The sequence below is a fragment of the Cervus elaphus genome, chromosome 3 (assembly GCF_910594005.1).
Source record: "Cervus elaphus chromosome 3, mCerEla1.1, whole genome shotgun sequence".
NCBI lineage: Eukaryota > Metazoa > Chordata > Mammalia > Artiodactyla > Cervidae > Cervus > Cervus elaphus.
The window spans coordinates 53,946,923-53,967,798 of record NC_057817.1 but is presented as its reverse complement, the minus strand read 5'-3'; the positions used below and the strand labels follow the sequence as shown (position 1 = coordinate 53,967,798).

General features: G+C 61.3%; 3 protein-coding genes across 4 annotated transcripts; 2 read left to right on the top strand and 1 right to left on the bottom strand.

Annotated features, from left to right (window-relative positions):
- The first annotated feature begins 291 nt into the window (after nt 1-291).
- NXPH4 (neurexophilin 4) lies at nt 292-9,810 on the top strand. The gene is made up of 2 exons (XM_043889489.1): nt 292-456; nt 8,256-9,810. The coding sequence occupies exons 1-2, from the start codon at nt 400-402 to the stop codon at nt 9,117-9,119; spliced, it is 921 nt and encodes a 306-aa protein (XP_043745424.1). The 5' UTR covers nt 292-399; the 3' UTR covers nt 9,120-9,810.
- A 2,806-nt stretch (nt 9,811-12,616) lies between these two features.
- Nucleotides 12,617-17,778, top strand: SHMT2 (serine hydroxymethyltransferase 2). 2 transcript variants are annotated; one of them, XM_043889462.1, is made up of 12 exons: nt 12,617-12,773; nt 13,744-13,941; nt 14,596-14,675; nt 14,854-15,054; nt 15,342-15,423; nt 15,510-15,632; nt 15,768-15,907; nt 16,236-16,401; nt 16,635-16,734; nt 16,830-16,985; nt 17,067-17,174; nt 17,292-17,778. In XM_043889462.1, exons 1-12 carry the CDS (start codon nt 12,741-12,743, stop codon nt 17,417-17,419), a joined length of 1,515 nt encoding a protein of 504 aa, XP_043745397.1. In that variant the 5' UTR covers nt 12,617-12,740; the 3' UTR covers nt 17,420-17,778. The 2 variants fall into 2 exon arrangements, with proteins under 2 accessions (XP_043745397.1, XP_043745403.1); XM_043889468.1 differs by lacking the exons at nt 12,617-12,773; nt 14,596-14,675 and having other exon boundaries at nt 13,750-13,941.
- Nucleotides 17,779-17,954: 176 nt separating this feature from the next.
- Nucleotides 17,955-20,546, bottom strand: NDUFA4L2 (NDUFA4 mitochondrial complex associated like 2). The gene is made up of 4 exons (XM_043889503.1): nt 20,123-20,546; nt 19,666-19,754; nt 18,808-18,868; nt 17,955-18,688 (listed from the first exon to the last, which is right to left on the bottom strand). The coding sequence occupies exons 1-4, from the start codon at nt 20,177-20,179 to the stop codon at nt 18,632-18,634; spliced, it is 264 nt and encodes an 87-aa protein (XP_043745438.1). The 5' UTR covers nt 20,180-20,546; the 3' UTR covers nt 17,955-18,631.
- Between the last annotated feature and the right edge of the window lie 330 nt (nt 20,547-20,876).

The following is a 20,876-nucleotide window of genomic DNA, read 5'->3' as shown; positions in this document are numbered from 1 at the left end:
CCGGCCCTGCTCCTCAGCGGTGCACCCACCCCGCCTCTCGGGTCCGCGGCCCCCGAGCCCCGCAGCCCGCTCCGCTCCGCACCTGGGCCGGGGGCGTGTCTGGGGCGTGTCGGGGTGAAAGTCACCTTCGGCGCCCCCGGCCGGGCGGGAGGGGGCGCGCGGGGCGCGGCCGGGATTGGCGCGCCGCGGAGCCCCGCCCCCCCGCCCGCCCGCCCGAGTCCGACCCAACTTTCTCCCCCGCCCGCGCCCCGCCCCCGGCGCCGCGCTCCGCGCCTCTCGCCGCTCAGTCCGCGGGCCGCGCCGCCCGCTCCCGCCGCTCCGGCAGCCTCCCCCGCGGCACGCCCGCCGGGGCCCCTCGTCCCCAGGCCCGGCGCCCGCCCCGCCCGGCCGCCCGGGAAGATGCGGTTGCTCCCGGAATGGCTGCTCTTGCTCTTTGGCCCGTGGCTCCTGAGGAAGGTAAGGGGAGCCGGGAGGTGGCGCGAGCGCGGGGGTCCCGGACGCCAAGGGCCCAGAGCGCCAGGGGCTCCGTGCGCCCGCCTCGGCTACAGCGCAGAGCGTCCCAACTTTGCCCGGCTCGGGGTGGGAGGAGGGGGGGACGCGGACAGACAGACACCCGGTGCAGGATAGGCGCTCTCCCAGCGCAAGTTGGCTGAGGGTCCCGGGTGGGGTGGGCTGGGCTGGGGGGGTGCCAGGGTGGAGGCCCCACTCGGATCCCGCTCCAGGCGAGGCGGGGGAGGGGACGAAGCCCGACCCACGAGTGTGCCAGACGGAGCGGGAGTGCGAGACAGACAGACAAGCCAGCAGGGTGTCAGCCTTGCCGTCTCTCCGCGCCAGCCTCACTCGCCTTCCTCGCTGTCTGTCCTTCCACCCCTCCACCCCCGCCTTCTCAAGCCTCTCCTCTGCTCTTGTCACAACGCCAGGCGGGCACTGTGCTCCGAGCAGACTCCCCGAACACACGCGCGCACACGGACCCACACAGATACCGCCGAACTTGGCTACCATCTCCCATCGCATTTCCCGCGGAGACACCGTCTCCCCTGCACAACCTCACAGACACACCCCTCTCGCGCGCCCGGCGGGTAGGGGGTGTGGGCTGTCTGGACAGAGCCTCTCCTCCCGTCCTCTCCTCGCTCCATCTCCCCGAGGCTGGCCTGTTTCCCTGAAGCTCCAGGGCAAAGACAGGCTCAAGGGGCCCAGACTTCATCTGCGTCCCTCCAGACTTGGCGGCTTCAATTCTCATCCGCCGGGCGCTCATGTGTGCTGGTGTGGAGTGTGCGGGTCAGTGTGTGCACCTGCGTGTGTGCCTGCCTTGCGTGGCAGCCAGGCTGGCGTCCAGGGTGCGTGTGTGCTGGCATGGAGTGTGGTGTTGGCTCTGAAGGGGCGAGCGTGAGTCCCTGCTTCACACGCAGCCATCTGTGCCCTGCTGTGCATCCCACAATGGGGGCCTAGCCCTGGACCCCTGTCTTCTGACACCAGCCCCCTGCCCCTGACTCTCCCGTTTCCTACCCTAAGTGTGACCTACCTCATCTGGGGGCAGACAGGTAGCTTCCCAAAGCCCGACTCCCTGCATCCCAGCCCCCAGGCCCTACAGAGTCCGGAAGGGGGTAGACCCCCCCCCCAACACACACTTAGCCTCCCACCTGCTCATTCAGATGCCTTCAGCAGCTCCAGCAGGGCGGGGACCCTTAGTGAAGCTGGTGACGGAGCTCCCGGATTCTCTCAAACCAGCCTGGTGACCTTGAGGGGCTGGGAGGTGGGTGGAGGAGCCCCCTCCACAAATGCTGCTTCCACTGGCAGGAGCTTCTTGGGGACCTGCTGCCTAGCTCTGCCCTCGTAGAGAACTCTGGGAGAGGGTCTCTGCCCCACAACCCACTGGGGTGTGAAGGCCCGGGGCAGAGGCGGTGGGGCTGGGTGGTCCTCCCCGGCCCCTCCTTCCTGGTTCCTCCCCACTCTCCTCTCCAATCTCCCCATCAAATAAACTCCCCTGTGAACAGATCTGGTTTAATTTCCTTTGCCCCCTGAAGGGGAATGAAACATCTGGTGAAGACCTGAGGGAGAGTGAGCGAGGCTGTGAGCAGTGGGGGTCTGAGTGTCTGAGAGCTGCTGCTCCGGGCCTGCGTGTTGGAGTCCACGGAGGACAGGGTGTCTGCCATTTAGCGCGGCTTGTATGCATGTGGAATCCGTGTCTGCATGTACATACAGTGTGTGCACGTGTGTAACTGTGAGGGGGGCTGTGTGTGGGACAGTGTGTGTCTGACTCCCTCTCCGTGTGTGCACATGTGTATGCACGCCCCGGAGTATCGGGTGTGTCTCTGGTGCATATCTGTGTGTTGGGGCGCCTGTGTTGTCTGTATGTGAGTCTCCCAGGCTTGCGTGTGTCTGCGTTCTTGTCATCTTGAGTGCATTTGAGTGTGGGGATGAGAAGGAAATGGCAACCCACTCCAGTACTCTTGCCTGGGAAATCGCATGGACAGAGGAGCCTGGCAGGCTATAGTCCTTGGGGTCACAAAGAGTCTGACTCGACTTAGGTTCAAAAACAACAATAATGGGATTGTGAGCCTCAAGATGTGTTCATGTATCCGAATGTGGCTCGTGTGTGTGTGTGTGCGTGCGCTCAGCTGTCTCGGTGCCAGGGCTGGCGCTGGGCTGACACTGAGTAAGAGGCTGGTGGGGGGCAGTTTGCAGGGAAACCCTAATTGTCCCATGTTAAGCACCCTGCCGTCTCCCACCCTGCTCACCCGCCCCGCCTGCAGGCGCCCTCTGCCTCCTCCCTCCTTGCTTCAGGCTCCTGGTCTTCTGTGGAGCCTGCGACTCCTGGCTTCCACCGCCCCCGGGGCTCTGGCCCAGGCCTCCTACAGGATCTTTCCCACACGGCCTCTGACTTCTCGCCCTCTCTGTCTTGTCTTCCCCACCCCGGTGCCAAAGCAGCCACCTACTGGGAGAAGCAGCAGGCGATCAATAGTCACTAATCACTAATCACTAATTACTAATTAGCTGGGGGAGGGCAGGGGCGGGGCCCTGTGGGACCTTCCAGCTCTAGCCTGCCTCAGGAAAGGATTAGGCTGAATGGAGTCTCTCAGCACTGGCTGGCCCAGCCCTGCATCTAGCCACCCCCTCCTGACTCCATATCCTCCTCTAACCCCCCAGCTAATCTCTGGCTGGGCCACTTAGGCACGTGCAGCCTGGGCCAGGGCCCAGAGCTGTCGCGGGATTTGGGGGTAATCAGGGGCCGCAGCTGAGCCAGAAGCATAGGCCAGGGCGGGTGTTGATAGCTCCCTTGGGTCAGAGCCCCCGAGTATGGGAGGGGCACCCAGCGGAAACAAGAAGATAGACTGTCTTAGGTTTGGGGTGCGGGAGGAGCTGGGGGTCCAGGACTGGGTGGCTGGGGAAGAGGGAGGTAATCTGAGGACAGAAACAAGGCAAAGGGTCACTGGGTTCAGGGACAGTGTCCTTGGGGGGGCAGGGTAAAGGTTGAGAGAGACCCGGTGAGCGGAGGGGGCATCATCGGGGTCAGAGATGAAGTCATTGTGGAGGAGGTGCGGAACTTTGGACCCAGCCCTAGAACTCCACGTGGGCGGGGAAGGGGGACAGGGTCTCGGAAAAAGGGCAGGGTCTGTCGTGGGGGAAGGGTCCCCGGGCTCCCGGCTGGCTGGGTGCCGTGGCGAGTCCCAGGGCTTGGGGTGGGAATGAGCTGCGGGCCAGGGATGGGGAGCGGGGAGCGCTTGCCTTGAGCGCTGGAAATGGGCGAGTCTCCCCCTCTCCCTAGCCTACCCCTCCTCCACCTCCACCCCGCCCACTCCCCCTCCGGCTCCGGCTTCGGGAAATTACATCCCAGCTCCGCGGCTCCCACCCACCACCCCCCCCCACCGCGCCCCGGAGCCCGCGCCTTTATAGGCACATTTATTGCAATAATAAAGTGAGGCGCGGGGTGGGGGGCGGGGGGGCGGTCGTTCCCGGGGGGACTGCGCCGACTCTAGGAAGCAGGGAAATAAAATAAAATAAAATAAAATCAAAATTCAGATAACGGTGAGCCTTGCGCTGCAGGCCAGGAGCAGGCGGGCAGGCGGGGCTGAGGGGGAGGGGGCGCCCGGCCCAAGGGCAGAGCCCGCCCCAGCAGCCATCCCCGCCCCCTCACACTATAGCTACAGTAGGGTCTGGAAGAAGGTATCTCCACCTGCCCGAGACCCCTCTGTGGCCTGACCCTAGCGGTCTTCTGCCTTTTTCTCTGGCTTGACTCCCATACCTGCCCTCAGCCCGTCTCCCCATCCCTGTCTCTTATCGCCTTCCTTGTCTCCCATTTCCCATTCCAGCCCCCATCCCCACCTCCTGGGTCTCTGCCTCCTTCAGCATCCCTGTTTCTGCCCAGTAACCATTGCCCACCCCCCATTGCTACTCCCACCCCCTCTGGTCCCATCCCCATCTCCCAATCCCCGTCCCACTCGCATTCCTCCCAGCGCCCATCCCTCATCCACTGTCCCTGTCTCCCCCATTCCCACTTTAGTTCCCACCTTGTTCCGTTCCCCCGTCTTCACTGTGTTGGCCCCTATCCCATCTGCATCCCAGTCTCTGCCCAGTGCCTGTCCACCATTGCTGACCTCCTCTTCATTGCTGTTCCCATGCCTACCCGTGTTCCATCCTTGTCTCTGCACCAGGCACCTGTGCCTGCCCAGGCCTCAGTCCCAGTCGCCCTCCATCTCTGGCCCAGGCCTCATCGCAGCTTGTCCTATCCACCCCACCTCTGCCCTCACCCCCATCTCCATCTCTGGCTCCCAGCCAGACCCTGCCTATTTCACCCACCCTGGCTGCGGGCTGCCCCCACCTCTTTCCAGGTGCAGGGCCTCCGTACGCACTTCCCTCTCCTTCCCCGACCCAGGCCTGGAGCATCATCCTGCCCCAGCTCCTGGGTGCTGTCCCCTCCCCCAGTCAGAGTCCTGAGCGGCCCCGCCTGACCCACACAGCGGGAGAAAAGCCACCGACCGGCCTGGGGGAGGTGCACCCTGCAATGCGGATGGGGGGCTGACAGCCTGATCCTCCCCCCATTCCCAGCAGTCCATCCCCAAAGAGCACCCCCCAACCAAGTGGAGTTTGTCCAGCAGAAAAAGGCATCCTCAACTCCCCTCCAATGCGTGGGCTCGCTGCCTGGGGGGCAAAGCGCTTCTGGCCCGGCTCCCACCCGGCTAGGGCCCAGAGGCGCCTGGTGAAGCGCACCCCCACCCTCACCCCGCCAGTCCCTGCTGCCACCACACCTCCGCCCCCCAGGCCGACAGCCAGGCCAGCCTCTCCCCTTCGCAAATGTCACTGCGCCCAATTAGCTTAATTAAACCAGCTCCGGAGCGACCGGGACCCCTCCTCGGACAACACCCTGCTCCCACTCTGTCGTAGAGAGGGAGGGACAGCCCCGCGGATCCCAGGCAGACAGGGGCTCCCCTATCACCTTGCTTTCCCCTCCCTCCCACCCCCACCCACAGCTGGAGACAGGCCACCTGGAGGGTAGAGGGAGAGAACCACAGTTAGACAGACAGACAGAAAAGCAGAGTCGCAGGAGAAAATTAGAGACAGAGACAAAAAGAGAGAGCGAGGGAGAGGGAGAAGCAGCGAGAGCGAGTGAGGGAGCGGGAGCGTGAGGGCTGGGGGCCAGAGGAGGGTTTGGTTTGATTTTATTCCGTGTTCCCATTTCTCGGCTCGTTTCCTCACAGACTCTCACCCCGCCCTGACTGAGTTCTCCCCCCAAGGTCGCTTCGGCCGCTCCCCCCGACTCTTCCCTTTTATCTTGGCTGTCTCCAGCGGCGGGTGGGGGTGCTGGTACCCAAAGCCCAGGGATTTGCCAAGATCAGAGCAGCGTAGACAGCAGTTTGTCTGGGATCAGGGTGGGGGCACACCTGGCGCCCCTCGCCACCCAGCCAAACCTCCTTCCCTCCCAGCCCCGCCTGGGAAGAGCGGCTGCCCTGGAGGAGTGGACAGGTCCCGGACTGGGTGCAGGACGTCCAGTGCTGCTGGGGTGTGCTGGGGGCGGGGCGGGCTCAGCGGTATTTGGGGTCATATCAGCAGGTGTAGGGGCTCATGGATGCCCCTGGAAAGAGCTAGTGGTTGGGCCCAGAGGGGTGAGGAGTTTAGGTGTCAGAGTTCAAATGACTCCTCCCAACCATCCTTGGACTTGCCCTGGAAGCTTTGATACACTCCCACCTCCAGAGCCCTCTCCAGGGCTCAGGCCCTGCCCTCTCTAAGCCCACCTCCTGGAGCCTCGGTCCTTCCTGCTGGAAGGCCCTTGTCCCCTCCTCTGCGGCCCAGGACCCCTTCCCCCCATCCCCTCTCAGGCCCACCCTCTGGGTGTTAGCTGCCAGCTCAAGCTTGTCAGTCTGAGTCAGTCTCTCTCACCGCCCCCGCCCCCCACACCTGAGCTGGGAGGAGAGATGGACGGGAGGAGGAATGAGGGGGGCGATAAATATGTATGACGAGCGGGTGGCGGCGGCATTAATAACCCAGGATCGCAGAGCTGCGGGGATGGGACCAGGCGGTGGAGATTCTCGCCGAGCAGCTTGACTCTGCTCTTCCTGTCCCCTGTGGACACACGGAATATGGACACATGGTGTATGCAAACGGCGGGGGGGGGACACCCATGCTGCCCGGCCTCTTTCCCTACTCACAGCTCATCCTGGAGGCCAGTGTGGGGATCCCCCACCCCCCAGGAACACTCATATACCACTGACATGTACGCACCACCCCCCAGGGGAACACAATGAGACCACGCGTGTTATATCATCGTGAATGCACCAACCGAGCCTTGAGAAAGAGATGGGCACATGGACAGAGGATGAGAGGAGATCACAGAGGGAAAGTGAAACCCTCAGTGAATCACACACAGCCACCCTCAGATAGAAGCCAACCCAGGCACAGACTACACCAGTCACAGAGGGGCAACTACCACCACCTGAAACAGCCTCACTCAGACCCACACCCACAGACACAACCAGCCCAGGCACACAGACAACCCAGACACCTGTACAGAGCCCCCCGGGGGCCGATACAACTCAGCCCCCATGAGCAGCCTCTTCAGACTGCACGCAGGGCACGCAGACACGCACAGACACACAAACACAGTCACCGAGAGCAGCCACCCCAGGCAGACACATGCACACCCATCATCACCAGGGGTTGAGACTTGAGCATGCGCATGCACGCACGCGCGCACACACACACACACACAGTCATCACTCCAGGCAGATAGACAGATACACACAATATAACAGAAATACAATCACCCCAGACTCACACGGCACTCCCCCCCCACATCCAAGCCCACACGCAGAGAGGGCCACACCGAGCGGCCACAGCCTGCACGGTCTGACTGACACACCCTGACACACACAGCCCCTCTCCTTTCCGCTCCCCGCGCTGGAGCAGCGTCTCCATATTTCTTCCTCTGCGCTCTCTCGCCTCTCCCTCACTCGCGGCCACCCCCCCACCCCGCCCCGGATAATTGATGGCCCGGGCCTGGCCCGGCCGCTCCCGCCTCTCGATCCATCTTGTACTCGCCCCGCGCTGTCTCCCAGATCAGCTGCCACCTGAGACACGGAGCTGGTGGGGGGCAAGCCGGGCAGTGCTCCTCCGTGCCCCTCCTAGCCCAGGGGAGGCCCACCAGGAGGTCTCCCCTACAGCAGGAGTGCTGGAGGTGGAGACGGGTGCCCACTAGGAGCCCCCAAGCCTCAGCCCACAGCAAGCATGCAGGTTCTCCTCAGCTCCGTGGGTCTCCCGCGCTCCACCCCTCAAGCGAGGAGAGGCTGAGGCTCGGGTGGGGGCCCCAGTCCTGGCAAAGGCGTGCTGGGAGGTCTCACTCTGGGTGGGGGCCCCAGTCCTGGCAAAGGCGTGCTGGGAGGTCTCACTCCGTCCTGACACTGGGCCTGACAGTGGTCGTGGCCTCCCTCGCCTGATCCCGCTTCTCCATGGGCCGTTACTCCTAATCAACCACAGTTCAGAGCTCCAGCCCCTTTCAAACCCGCAGTGCTTTGGCTCTTTTGGTTTTCTCAGCCCTCGTCAGAGTGCTGTGAGAAGACAAGGCTTCTAGTGTCATTTCACAGATGCAGAAACTGAGGCCGAGACCACACACCTTGAAAGAGCCGCAGCCCATTTCCACGGGCACTCCCCTGAGCCACTGCTGTGGCAGCCCGCATCCATTTGTCCTCCCAGCGGCTGGGGACGGGACCGACGTGGCCCCAGACCACCCCAGCGTCTCTCTTTCCCTCCTCCTTCGTCCCCAGGCCGTCAGTGCCCAGATACCGGAGTCCAGGAGGCCGCAGTACCTGGAGCTGCGCCCCGCCACGGCCGGAGGTGGCGCCCCAGGCCATCAGCTCCCGGCAGCGCCGAAGTCCTCCGACGGCCTGGGCACCGCGCGTGCCTGGAGCTGGGCCTGGCCGGCTAACCACACAGGGGCACTGGCCCGGGCCGGGGCGGCGGGAGCGCCGGCGCAGCGCACGAAGAGAAAGCCGTCCATCAAAGCGGCCCGCGCCAAAAAGATCTTTGGCTGGGGGGACTTTTACTTCCGGGTGCACACTCTCAAGTTCTCGCTGCTGGTGACGGGGAAGATCGTGGACCATGTGAACGGCACCTTCAGCGTCTACTTCCGCCACAACTCGTCCAGCCTGGGCAACCTCAGCGTCAGCATCGTGCCGCCTTCCAAGCGTGTGGAGTTTGGGGGCGTCTGGCTGCCGGGGCCCGCCCCCCACCCGCTGCAGTCTACGCTGGCCCTGGAGGGGGTGCTCCCCGGGCTGGGGCCCCCGCTGGGGATAGCGGCGGCGGGGCCGGGGCTCGGGGGCACCCTCGGCGGTGCGCTGGCGGGCCCGCTCGGGGGCGCGCTGGGGGTACCTGGGGCCAAAGAGTCGCGCGCTTTCAACTGCCACGTGGAGTACGAGAAGACGGACCGCGCGCGCAAGCACCGCCCGTGCCTGTACGACCCGTCGCAGGCGTGTTTCACCGAGCACACGCAGAGCCAGGCCGCCTGGCTGTGCGCCAAGCCCTTCAAAGTCATCTGCATCTTCGTCTCCTTCCTCAGCTTTGACTACAAACTGGTGCAGAAGGTGTGCCCAGACTATAATTTCCAGAGCGAGCACCCCTACTTTGGATAGCCCGCCCCGCCCTCGCCCGGGGCCCTGAGCTTCCCGCGAAATCCCGGACTCCCTTAAGCGGAACCCCTGCCCCTACCCCGCAGCTCCTGAGGCCGCGTCCACCCCTTCCACTCTGGGGGTGGAGAGGAGCAGCCCTTCCGAGACTGTCAGCCGGTGTGGATCCCCTTTTCCTTATGGGGAGTGCCCACGAGGCTGGGGGTAGCCCCCCATTGGCTACAGCCTCAAGTGGAGGGCCCAGAAGGCAGCCCCAGAATCGGCGGGGCTTGGAGGCGGTCCCCGCGTCCCCTGCGTCCCCACTGAGTCCTCTTCACGCCTGCCCCTGGCGCTGGGCTGGATACGCCCTTTGCCCGCAGCTTTAGTAACGCCTTGCCTGGCACACTCACCCCACCCCTTTCTTACTCCCAGCCCTATACCCACGTAAAGACCATAAAGGCCTATACACCGCGGCCTATTCCCAATCCCTCTGCTTGTCGTATGCCTGTCCCCATTTACCCCGAACCCCAGTAATTAGGGTAGGGGAAGCAAAACTCGTGTGCATAGGCGATCCACTCGCCTGCCCTCTGCCCGCCTCCCTCCAGTCCCTGCCAGCCTTGCTCCACCTTCCGGCTGCTGCCTCTTGGTGATTTTCTTTTTTTTTTTTTCCTACGCCAAAACAGACGGGAAAGGGAACAAAATAAAGTGAAATCCAATACGCCTCTGTGTGAGACCTTTAGGCAAGGGGGTGGTGGTGGTGGCGTGCGTTTCTGTCTGGCAGAGACCTGGCCAGGGCCTCCTCCCTCGGCGGCTCATGGGGAAACTGAGACGCATGTTGACGGAGCTGGCACCTTGGAGGTCATCCAAGACGAGGTCAGATTCAGACGCGGAGGACGACCCTTGAGGGTGAGCCCAGCAGGAGGTGGGAATTTTCCTCCCAGAGGTGGGCGGGATGAAGCTGCCGAAAATAGGACGGGGATTAGACCTGAGAGGGGACCACCAGCGGGTCTCTGGGGGAGGAGGTATAAGGCCCTGAATGGGGTGGAGATGGAGGGACCGCGTAGGCGGAGCGCTGACAACCTGCTAAGCTCCGCGGGCTGGCGGGAGGCGGCAGGTGGGGGGGGAGGGGAAACAGAGTTTGCGGCATCTGGAGTCATCGATCTTCCTTTTCCTTCCTAATTTCGTGGGCGCTGAGTTTGCAGGCGGTTGGGGGAGGGAGGGAGGGAGGCCTGAGACGAGGGGGTGGGGGAAGGGACCGCTGCGAGTTTGGAGCACCGGGCAACGCCGCGCCCGCCCGCCGTCCGCAAACGCGAACCGGGGCCCCTCCAGCCAGCTGTCCGCCCTCCCGCCCCTGCAGACGCAGCTGCTAATTTCATCCGCCCCCAACCCTGGCCCGGGCGTTAATTGGCTGCGGCTTCATTAGCAGTTCTCAAGCTCCGCCGCCCCCCTCCCCTCGGGGGACCCCTGACGACGAGGCTAGGGAGGAGGTACAGACAAGCTGAGGCACAGAACGACACCTCCTCTGTAGCCTTCCTTCGCTTTGAGTCCTGGGTCAAGGTAAACCCGGAGGCAGCCGTGTTCTCCGGAGGATTGCCCGCTGGCTGCACCGGGAAACTGAGTCAGAGGTGAGTCTCACCCAGACACCCTGAGTCTCACTCAAGGAGTGGAAAGTCAGTAAGAGGAAAATAAATACGTGATGGATGGATGGTGGGTGGGTGGGTGAACGGATGAACGAACTGAAAGGAAGAGGGAGGTGGGAAGTGGTTCTGGGTCAGAGATCGTAAGAAGGACGGGATCCGGGCTGACTCCTGACACCAAGCCTATTATTGGAAAAAGCTGAAAGCACCTGAGGCTACAGTGGGAGGGAAGGAGATCAGAGCTAAGTAAGGGGGGACTTCTAAGGACTGAAATGAGAACCAAGTGGGAATAACTGGAATTAGCAAGTTAGCTCATCCAGGCCTCAGTTTCCTCACTTGTGATGCAATAATAAAATAGTTCCGGACACTAAAAGAGACTTTGCAAGTGAACATGCTTTGTGATGGATTGTCCTCCCCCTCTGACTCACAAACTTGTCTCCACCAGCCTCCTCTCCTCCTCCTCCTTTCCTTGTCCTTAGGATGTCTGGACACCTGGGAGCAGAGTGAGATGCCCCTGCCCGTAATTGCACTTGTTCACCTCTTGACGTTCTGGTAGTCAGTGATCTATTCTGATATTTCCAGGGCTAAGGCATGCCTAGCATGGTGAAGGAGTTCAATGTGTTTGCCGAATGAATGAATGACTGAGTGAATGTGTAATATTGCTATGTAAGGCAGTGGTTCTCAAAATCACTGCTTATAGAATCACTAAGGAGAAGTTTTGTTGCGTGTCAGTGTGAGTGGGCAAATGCCCACTCTTTAAGATCCACTCTTTAAGACTTAGAACCTCTGAGGAAACGCTCAACACTCATATATTTATATCACACAGCCAATTCTGATACCCAGGTTTGAGAACCTACTCCTGGAGGGATCAGTGAGTCCCTCGCCTAAAGGACAAGTCCAGATGAGGTCAGGCTATAAGGAAATCCCTTCCAGCTCCAAGAATCTATAGCCCCAGGGTACAAAGAGAGATCACTGATTGCTGGAGCATCCAGACTGAATTGGTAACAATTCAACAGGCGCAGTGAGGAGGGGGCATCTCAGCCAGCTCCCACACGTCCCAGAGAAGGAGGAGATGGCCACGAGGAGGCAGGTTTGTGAGGATGAGTTGAGGGGGTGATCCATCCAACAGCATGTTTACATACAGTCTCATTAAATCCCCACCACATGTTATTTTATTATTGATTTGCAAGTGGGGAAACTGAGGCTCAAATCCACTCATTCGTTTCAGTCCCAGAGTGGGAACTTGAACTCGGGTCTCCCCCTTCCCATCCAGGGTGCTTTCCAGGGGGCTTTCCCGCTTGTACAGGAGTCTTTGTATTTCCCGGTGAGCCTGGTTTCCCTGGTAGCTCAGCTGGTAAAGAATCTGCCAGCAGTGCAGGAGACCCCAGTTCGAATCCTGAGTCGGGAAGATCCCCTGGAGAAGGAATAGGCTATCCTGTTCTTGGGGTTCCCTGGTGGCTCAGACCGTAAAGAATCCACCTGCAGTGCGGGAGACCTGGCTTCGATCCCTGGGTTGGGAAGATCCCCTGGAGGAGGGCATGGCAACCCATTCCAGTATGCTTGCCTGAAGAATCCCCATGGACAGAGGAGCCTGGTGGGCTGCAGTTCAAGGGGTCGCAAAGAGTCGGACACGACTGGGCGACTAAGCGCAACACATTCACTCGGTAGATACCCAATAAATTGCTGTTGTGTGAACAGACGGAAAAAAAAAAAAAAAACAAACAAACGCTGAAGAGTTTCAGGACAATGAGGTGACAGGGCGGCAGTGGATCTCTCATCTTTCAGGCAAGAGCTTCTCCGGTTGGAAAACGAAACTGAAGAGAGAAAAAACTACAATTCCCAAAAGACCCCAAAGGACCCTCTTTACGCATGCGTAGATCCCGCCCTCATTCCGTGGCTTCCCGGTAGCTCGTTTTGCGCCTGCGCCCTCCGATCAGTCGCCTTTCGACCCCTTGTTTCCCCCGCCGGAGTTGATATCTGGACCTCGCGCGACTTTCAATCTCTTGTTGCGATGTTGTCCTTCTCTTTTATTTGGGCGACTCGGGTAAGGATGGGGCTCCAGAGAGTGGGTGACCCGTAGAAAGTCAGTTCCCAGCCTATCCCAGTTAGGGGATTCTAACGATTCACAAACTTGGGCTTCTCTGGGCTTTTAAACGCACGTGGTCGGGGTCCTGGGGAGGGGAGAACGGAGGGGAGTGCGGATGTGTGCAACTAGGGGATCCCTGAGACCCTCGGTGCACGCAGGGTGATCGGGGCCCCTTCTCATTCCGGGAACCAGATGCCCCAAGGCCTTGTGACTGCCCGTTTGACGTGGCATTAGAGAAGAGAACCATACTGAATGCCCCGTGGACCCTGTGCTGGCCAGCCAGCACGGTTCTTGGCCTGGACCGTGAGCTGAGTCTTTCTTGCCAGATCTGAGCCATGCAAATGATGCAACTGGTCACCGCTGCTTGCATCAGGGTTCCAGCAGCTCTGGGCTGGAAGGAGGTGGAAAGAGTGGGGAGCACAAAGGACAAGATACAGGTTTTGGCCCTCTTCCCCAGAGGCTGCTAAAGGTCTATGTTCCCACCTCCATCGCTCTGGAAACCACCTGTACTGCTTATTGCCCTAATCCTTGCCAGCTTGGTTGCCACCATGCCCCCCGACTCGGGTATCACTTTGTGAAGGCTCTGCAGGAAAACCATGTGTTTCTGTGGGTGAGGACTGCCTGGAGTTCCAGAGACACAGGCTTCTAGAGGACAAACTTTGCCCTGAGGCTTTGCAGAGTGTTCTAAGGGCAGAGGTGGAGGGAGATTCTGAGGTTAGCTGAATAGATCAAATCAGAACCACCCCCTGGATGTTGATCTCAATCTTGGCTCTAGACCTGGTTTTTGAAGGTGGAGGTGGGGTTAATGAGATCTGAACGGACTGACTTTACAACTGACTGCTGAGTGTGGACCTGATAAGCATAACTGAGGACGGTTGACTGTTTCGTCTGGACACTTTTTCTCTGACCCGAGCTTTTCTTTCCCTAGCCTCTGCGGAGATGTGGTCAGCTGGTTGGGATGGCCGTGCGGTGCCAACACAGTGAGGCGGCCCAGACTCAGACTGGAGAAGCAAGCAAGGGCTGGTCAGGCCAGGAGAGTCTATCAGACAGTGACCCTGAGATGTGGGAGCTGCTGCGGAGAGAGAAGGACAGGCAGTGTCGTGGCCTGGAGCTCATTGCTTCAGAGGTGGGGCCTGGGGAGAGGGGCCAGGGCGTAGGCCACAGCTGGAAGTAACAGATCATCTTCCTGCTGTTTCTCCAGATCTCCCTTTCAAACTCAGGGCCTTCCTGATGGGCCTCATCTCCGTCTCTTCTGCTGATCTCTGAAGCAAAGGCGGGGCCAGTCTGGGTTATGGGCAGGGGCTTTAGGAAGCCCGCCAGAGCCTCCTGGAGCTCCTGTAGTTTAGTCTGGTCCCTCTTCCATCCGAGGAGGAAACAGAAGCTTGGAAGCACAGGCTCACATGGACAGGCGGCCTATCGCAGCACCTGGGTTTCTTTTTTTTTTTTTAATATTTATTTATTTGGCTGCGCCGAGTCTTAGTAGCAGCATGCAGCATCATCCCTGTGGCACGTGGGATCCAGTTCCCCAACCAGGGATTGAACTGGCCCCTGCATTGAGAGCCCAGAGTCCCAGCCACTGAACCACCAGGGAAGTCCTAGCAGCTGGGTTTCTGAGGAGGATGCTCTGGCCCTTTCCCTGACCTGGCAAGGAACCCTAAATGAACATAGCTTTCTATAGAACCCGGCTCCTCCCTGCAGCCTGGGGCTCTGGCCGGAGGGGGCTGTGGGGTCCAGGGAAGGGGGCTCAGTACCTCTGACTCTGCCCCCTCCCCCACCCCAGAACTTCTGCAGCCGAGCTGCGCTGGAGGCCCTGGGGTCCTGTCTGAACAACAAGTACTCGGAGGGTTATCCTGGCAAGAGGTGAGGGCTAGGCACCGCCAGGCTGCAGGACAGCCTCAGGGACGGTGCTCCCAGTGGGGGACGCCCACCTGTACCCGGCCAGTGTGTCTAGAGGATGGTCTTCCCAGTCCTTCGCTGCTGGGCCAGGGGATGGTGGAGCCCTCTCTCTGTGCCCTGATCTGCTCCCCTCCCTCTGCAGGTACTATGGAGGAGCCGAGGTGGTGGATGAGATCGAGCTGCTGTGTCAGCGCCGGGCCCTGGAGGCCTTTGACCTGGATCCGGCTCAGTGGGGAGTCAATGTCCAGCCCTACTCCGGGTCCCCAGCCAACCTGGCTGCCTACACAGCCCTTCTGCAGCCTCACGACCGACTCATGGGGCTGGACTTGCCCGATGGGGGCCAGTGAGTGTGGGCGGGGTGGCAGGTGGGCTTGTGGGCAGGATGGGCATGGGAGAAGAGTAATTTATTGAACATTTACCGTGTTCCACGCGGATGGAACAGGGCTCTCCCAGTCCAGGAGTGGTTGAGGAAGATAAGACCCCATAAGTATTGCTCAGAGCCACAGGGCTAGTACTTGCTAGGAGCAGTGTTCCAGAGACCCCGGCCTTTGGAGCAGGGCAGGGAGCCAGCAGCTAAGTTGGATAGTTCCCGTACTCTGAACCTGCCTCCTTCCCTTCCTCTCCTCCCAGTCTCACCCACGGCTACATGTCTGATGTCAAGCGAGTCTCGGCCACATCCATCTTCTTCGAGTCTATGCCTTATAAGCTGAACGTGAGTGCTCTGGGGTGTGAGGAGGGAGCTGTGAGGAGCTGCTCTGCTTCCTTCTTGGACCTTTAGCTTTTTGTCTGTCTGTCTAGCCCCAGACCGGCCTCATTGACTATGAGCAGCTGGCCCTCACTGCTCGGCTCTTCAGGCCACGACTCATCATAGCTGGTACCAGTGCCTATGCGCGCCTCATTGACTACGCCCGCATGAGAGAAGTTAGTGGTGGGCTGGAGTCTCTGCCCGTCCCCAAGGGGTGGTGAGGGGCCTTGGGAGGAGGGGCAGGCCTTGGGCAGGCCTGTCTGGACGCTCCCAGGCTGAGGCCTATCCTGTCCTCCTCTGTACTCGCCTAGGTGTGTGACGAGGTCAAGGCACACCTCTTGGCAGACATGGCCCACATCAGTGGCCTGGTGGCTGCCAAGGTGATCCCCTCACCCTTCAAGCACGCGGATGTTGTCACCACGACCACTCACAAGACCCTTCGAGGGGCCAGGTCAGGCTTCCCTGAGGTCAGGCCTTGCCCCTCCCTGTCTTCATACCCCACCCCGAGGCGTGTTTGCGGTTGGATATGAGTTTGTTCCCACCAGAAGCCCTGTCTAGGGGCCTTCTCCCTTTCTTGCCGCTGGTGGCAGTTCCCCGGCAGGGGGTTTGGGGGTGGAAGTGAGGTCTGCTCCCCTCAAGCCCTGGGGTCCAGCGCGCTGAACACCGCCGGGCTGGACTCCGAGAGCCGGTGGGGGCCAGGCCAGCCGGTCTCCTCTGCTCCCCCCACCCCCATGCTCCTTCTTGTCAGCGTAGATTCTGACCGCCTGCCTCCCACACAGGGCAGGACTCATCTTCTACCGGAAGGGGGTGCGGGCTGTGGACCCCAAAAGTGGCCGAGAGATCCCTTACACATTCGAGGACCGAATCAACTTTGCTGTGTTCCCATCCCTGCAGGGGGGCCCCCACAACCACGCCATCGCTGCAGTGGCTGTGGCCCTACAGCAGGTGGCGCCTCCTCCTGTGGGCCGGGCGGGGGCGGGGCCCGGAGGCTCAGTGGGCCGGGCTGGGCGGGGGCGGGGCCCGGAGGCTCAGACCCTGCACCTTGCTAGCTGAAACTGGAGATGATGGAAGGGAAGTGTCAGGCTGGGAGGGCGTGGGGACGGGGTCCCAGGTATGCTGGGGGTGGTGGGGCAGGAGGGGCCGGGCTTAAGGCGACACTGCTGCTGCCTCTTCCCCAGGCCTGCACCCCCATGTTCCGGGAGTACTCCCTGCAGATTCTGAAGAACGCTCGGGCCATGGCTGATGCCCTGCTGGAGCGGGGCTACTCCCTAGTGTCTGGTGAGCCAGGGGGTGGGGAGGGGGAGGTGCAAGCCCCTGTAGCCCCAGACAGAGGCCTAGGATTCACCAGTCGCTGCTCACTCTCTCCGCCTCAGGCGGCACTGACAACCATCTAGTGCTGGTAGACCTGCGGCCAAAGGGCCTGGACGGAGCTCGAGCCGAACGGGTGTTGGAACTTGTATCCATCACGGCCAACAAGAACACCTGTCCTGGAGATCGAAGTGCCATCACCCCTGGGGGCCTGCGGCTGGGTGAGACCTGGGTTCTGGGGGGCAGGGGGTGACCGCTAGGTGGACTGGGGCAGTGCTAATCCTCTCCTGCCTCTCTCGCAGGGGCCCCAGCCCTGACTTCTCGAGGGTTCCGTGAAGATGACTTCCGGAAAGTTGTAGGCTTTATAGATGAAGGTGTCAACATTGGCTTGGAAGTGAAGAGCAAGACCAGTGAGTGGACAAGACCTCCCCTGCCCCCCAGCCAGTTCACACTGTCTCCCCCTCCTCCAGCTGATCTCACTGCCTTCCTCTAAGCTCTGACCACTTTTTTTCCTCACCCGTGTCTAGCCAAACTCCAGGATTTCAAATCTTTCCTGCTCAAAGACCCAGAGACAAGTCATCAGCTGGCCGACCTTAGGCAACGCGTGGAGCAGTTCGCCAGGGCCTTCCCCATGCCTGGCTTTGATGATCACTGAAGGCGCCTAAGAAATGAAGCCCGCGGACTGACATTTCTCCCTCTTCCCCTTCCTGGACAAGCTGGGGAGGGGGTGGTAACTGCTCCTCTTCCAGTTTTCTGCTGGAGGGAAGGGCCGCCCACTTAGGGCAAGAGCCACATGTAGTTCCCCTTCTCAGAATGTGGAGCTGAGAAGGCTTCTTCTTGCAATAACAGTTGGAAGGAGGAGGCTTGGAGCTTTCTGCCCTAACCTCTCCCATTATCTCAGTATTATAGACCCTCTGCCCTTTCTTGGGGAGGGGGGAGTTCCTCTCCTGAGCCAGAGGAAGGGGTGGGTAGGCACCCTCCTTTCTGTTTTTGTCTAATAAAATACCAACCTGCCCTGAGCTTCTATGACTGGGGGACGGGTCCCCTGGGGGTCCCCTGGGCCAGGTGGTGATTCCTCTCCCTCAACGTGTTCCTCATTTCCTTCCCACCACCACAAGGACCCCCAAGGCTGCCTCCCCCTCTCGTTCTGATCAGAGGCGACACCAGACGTGATTAGCAGGCGCAGCAAATTCAATTTGTTAAATGAAATTGTATTTTGCCCACGGCTGCTTCTGTTTGATCCCTGGGGACCGAGGGAAGTCGGGGAGGGGTTGGGGAGGCCCAGGTGTGAGGCGGGAGGGGGTGCCCGTTGGTGCGGGAAGCGGGAAGCAGTGCAGGCCCTGGAGGAGCAAGCCGCGCCTGTCCTGAGCGCAGGTGCCTCACTCCACGCTGGCTGGACTGTCAGCGCCGAGCCCGGGCGAGCCCAGCGAGCCAGAGTAGCACCGCCCCCAGGCTGGCGCCAGGGAGCCTGTAGCCCGGGCTAACGTGGGGCCCGCCACGTCATTTGGCACTCAGGCCCCTGCTGGTCTTGTCTCTCACGTAGGCCACGCTCGACACGTAGCGTGCACCCCGCCCTCCGAAGCCAGGGTAACAGGGCAGAGGGGCTGGCTGGGCCTTTGGGGTTAGGCTACTCCCTGCCCTGTGACTGCACCTCCCCCTCGTGGGACTGAGGCTGAGGGTCAGAGGCGCTTCCGCTGCTGGGAGCGAGGGAGGGGTGGGGCTGCCTCCCCTCCTCGTGGGAACCCGGCCGAGTAAGCAGAAGCTGGACGGGGTGGCTAGCGGGGCGCCTCGGGGTGGAGGGTGGAGAGTGGAAGGAGTGAGGAGGCTGGTTGCTGGTGGTTCCCGTCGGCTGGCGCTGCAGCCTGGCTTAGAAGTCTGGCCTGTCTTTCTTCAGCTTCTTGTAGTCAGTGGAAACTGCAAGGAACTGTGGGGAGAAAGGGGGTCGCACTGAGCCCCGGGCTTCCCTCTGCTGGGGTGGGAGGTGCCCAGCTGGGATCAAGAGGCCGCGGTCGGAGGTGCAACCCGAAGGCCGCTGGGAGGTACCTTGTATTGGTCGTTGGGGCTCAGGCGGTTCCAGGGCTCCGGGTTGTTCTTTCGGTCCCAGCTGTGGAGACGGGGGTGGGGGGTGGGGTGGTTAGGGTTTCCTCTCTGGGAGCTAGGACTCCGGAGCCTAAGGGGACCCACAAGGTCTGTGCCCCTATTCCAGCACCCTCCATCCTCCCGGGGGATGGGGGAGTGTGCATTTCCCAGAAACTGAGAGCGGAGGGGGCACTTTCGTGGTCCCTGACAAGTGAGGCAAGAAGGCTGTCACCGTTGTCAGCGTGGGGCCAGGTGGCAGACTTGACAGCCTGGCCCGAGGACTCCCACCTGTTCGGCACCACCCTAGGCTAGCCCCGCAGAGCTGGGCGGTGGGAATCAGGGAGAAATGCCAAGGTCCTGGGGTTGCAGTGATGTGCCTCGAATTCAGACAATGCCATGGGTGCTCCTGCCTCTGGCGGACCCTCCATTCCCGCCGCCTCTGGCGCAGCTTGGAGTCTCCGCGCTCCCCTGGTTCCAAAGGCGACCCCAGCAGCTCACCCGGCCACACCCCCAGCGCTTGGGCAGCGAGATAGAGGTACCCAAAGGCCGCCAGCGGCCGGCAGAGCGGCGTCGTCATGGTAACGCGGCCGGGAGCGGTGCTAGTTCCGCAGCCCAAAGCCGGCAGAATCTCCAGCTACTGAGGGTGGGCCGGAGAGGAGGCGCGGGGGGGGCCTCCCAGGTCAGGAGCAGGCTCCAGTCCCGAGATGTCACCTGCCCGGGAGTCCCCGCGAAGACCATCATTCCCATCATTCCTGAGAGACCTGTGCATTCCTGTCCCATCTTGCCGCACCCAGGACCCCTTCCCCCAAGCCCGGCCTTTACCAGACGTCGGGGCTGCGCAGGGCGAGTCGCAGCAAGTAGAGCGCAGCGCTGCCCATGCCCAAGCCGATGAAGCCGATCATCGGGATGAGCTGCGGGAAGACAGAAAGAACTTTCTTTCAGGGACAGCCCCCTCCCGATCGCCTTTTACAGGCTTTTCTGTTCGGCCAACCCTCACCCCACCCCATCCCAGGTCTGGCGCTGCCTCCCTTTGGGGAGAGAGGACCTTCAGCCTCCCACCACATGTCCTGCCATGGTGTCCCTCAACCTATAGCTAATCTGTTGGAGGTGGATTCAAGGGACACGAGGACATATTGTAGGGATGGATTGAGGGCACTGCAGAGAAATACTAGGAGCTTTGGGGAAACTTGGCAATAGGCAGGGTACAGGGAGATTTCGGGGCTGCCAGGGCATCTAGAGAGTTAGAAGGTAGAATCATGGCTCCTGGGACCAAACTTACCGCGGGATGTCTCTTGATCTGCCGGTAGAAGCGGGCTCCGAGGCTGGTTCCCGCCATAGCGCCTCTCCAGTGTCTGCTCCTCTCCAGCGGCCCAGAGCCCTTGCTCCTCCTGGGGTCCCGCCCCTCTCTGGGGAGGGGTCAGCCCAGCCCAGCCTGGCCCAGCCCCGGCAACTTCATCAGACTCACCCCAACCCCCATCTCTCTCCTTATTGCAGTTCCAGGATGGGCCAGGAAGAGAATTGTTGGGGAGCAGGGGGATTTCTGCTCATCCACTCCCCACTCCAAGGGGTCCGACCCTGGCCCTGGAGACATTATCATGCTTTGGGCTGGTCCAAGGGAGAGGCCTCCCAGACTCTAACTGAGAGACCGACTGAGGGGGATCCTGAAGTGGGAGGAGGGACTGAGCACAGGACAGGCAGACGGACCTGAGTAAAGTGCAGCTGCGGGGTGTTCGCGGGGGTGGGGTGGGATGGGGGTCAGGGACACGAGAGGGCCTCTGTAATGCTTCCCTGACATCCCTGGAGCCACGCAGGAGCCAGCAGGGCCGCCTCCCTCCAAGAACAGGGGGCCCAGCCGCTCGAGTCCTGGGGGGGCTTCTCCAACTTGTGTCACGGTTAGCCTGGAAGGATGTGGAGGCCAGGGGAGCTGGGCATTATCTCAAGCCTGGCTCAGCATAGAGCAAATCAGGTGGGTAAATCTGGGGGTTAAGAGACTTCCTTCCTCTACCTACCTCGGGTATCCACCCCAGGAGACC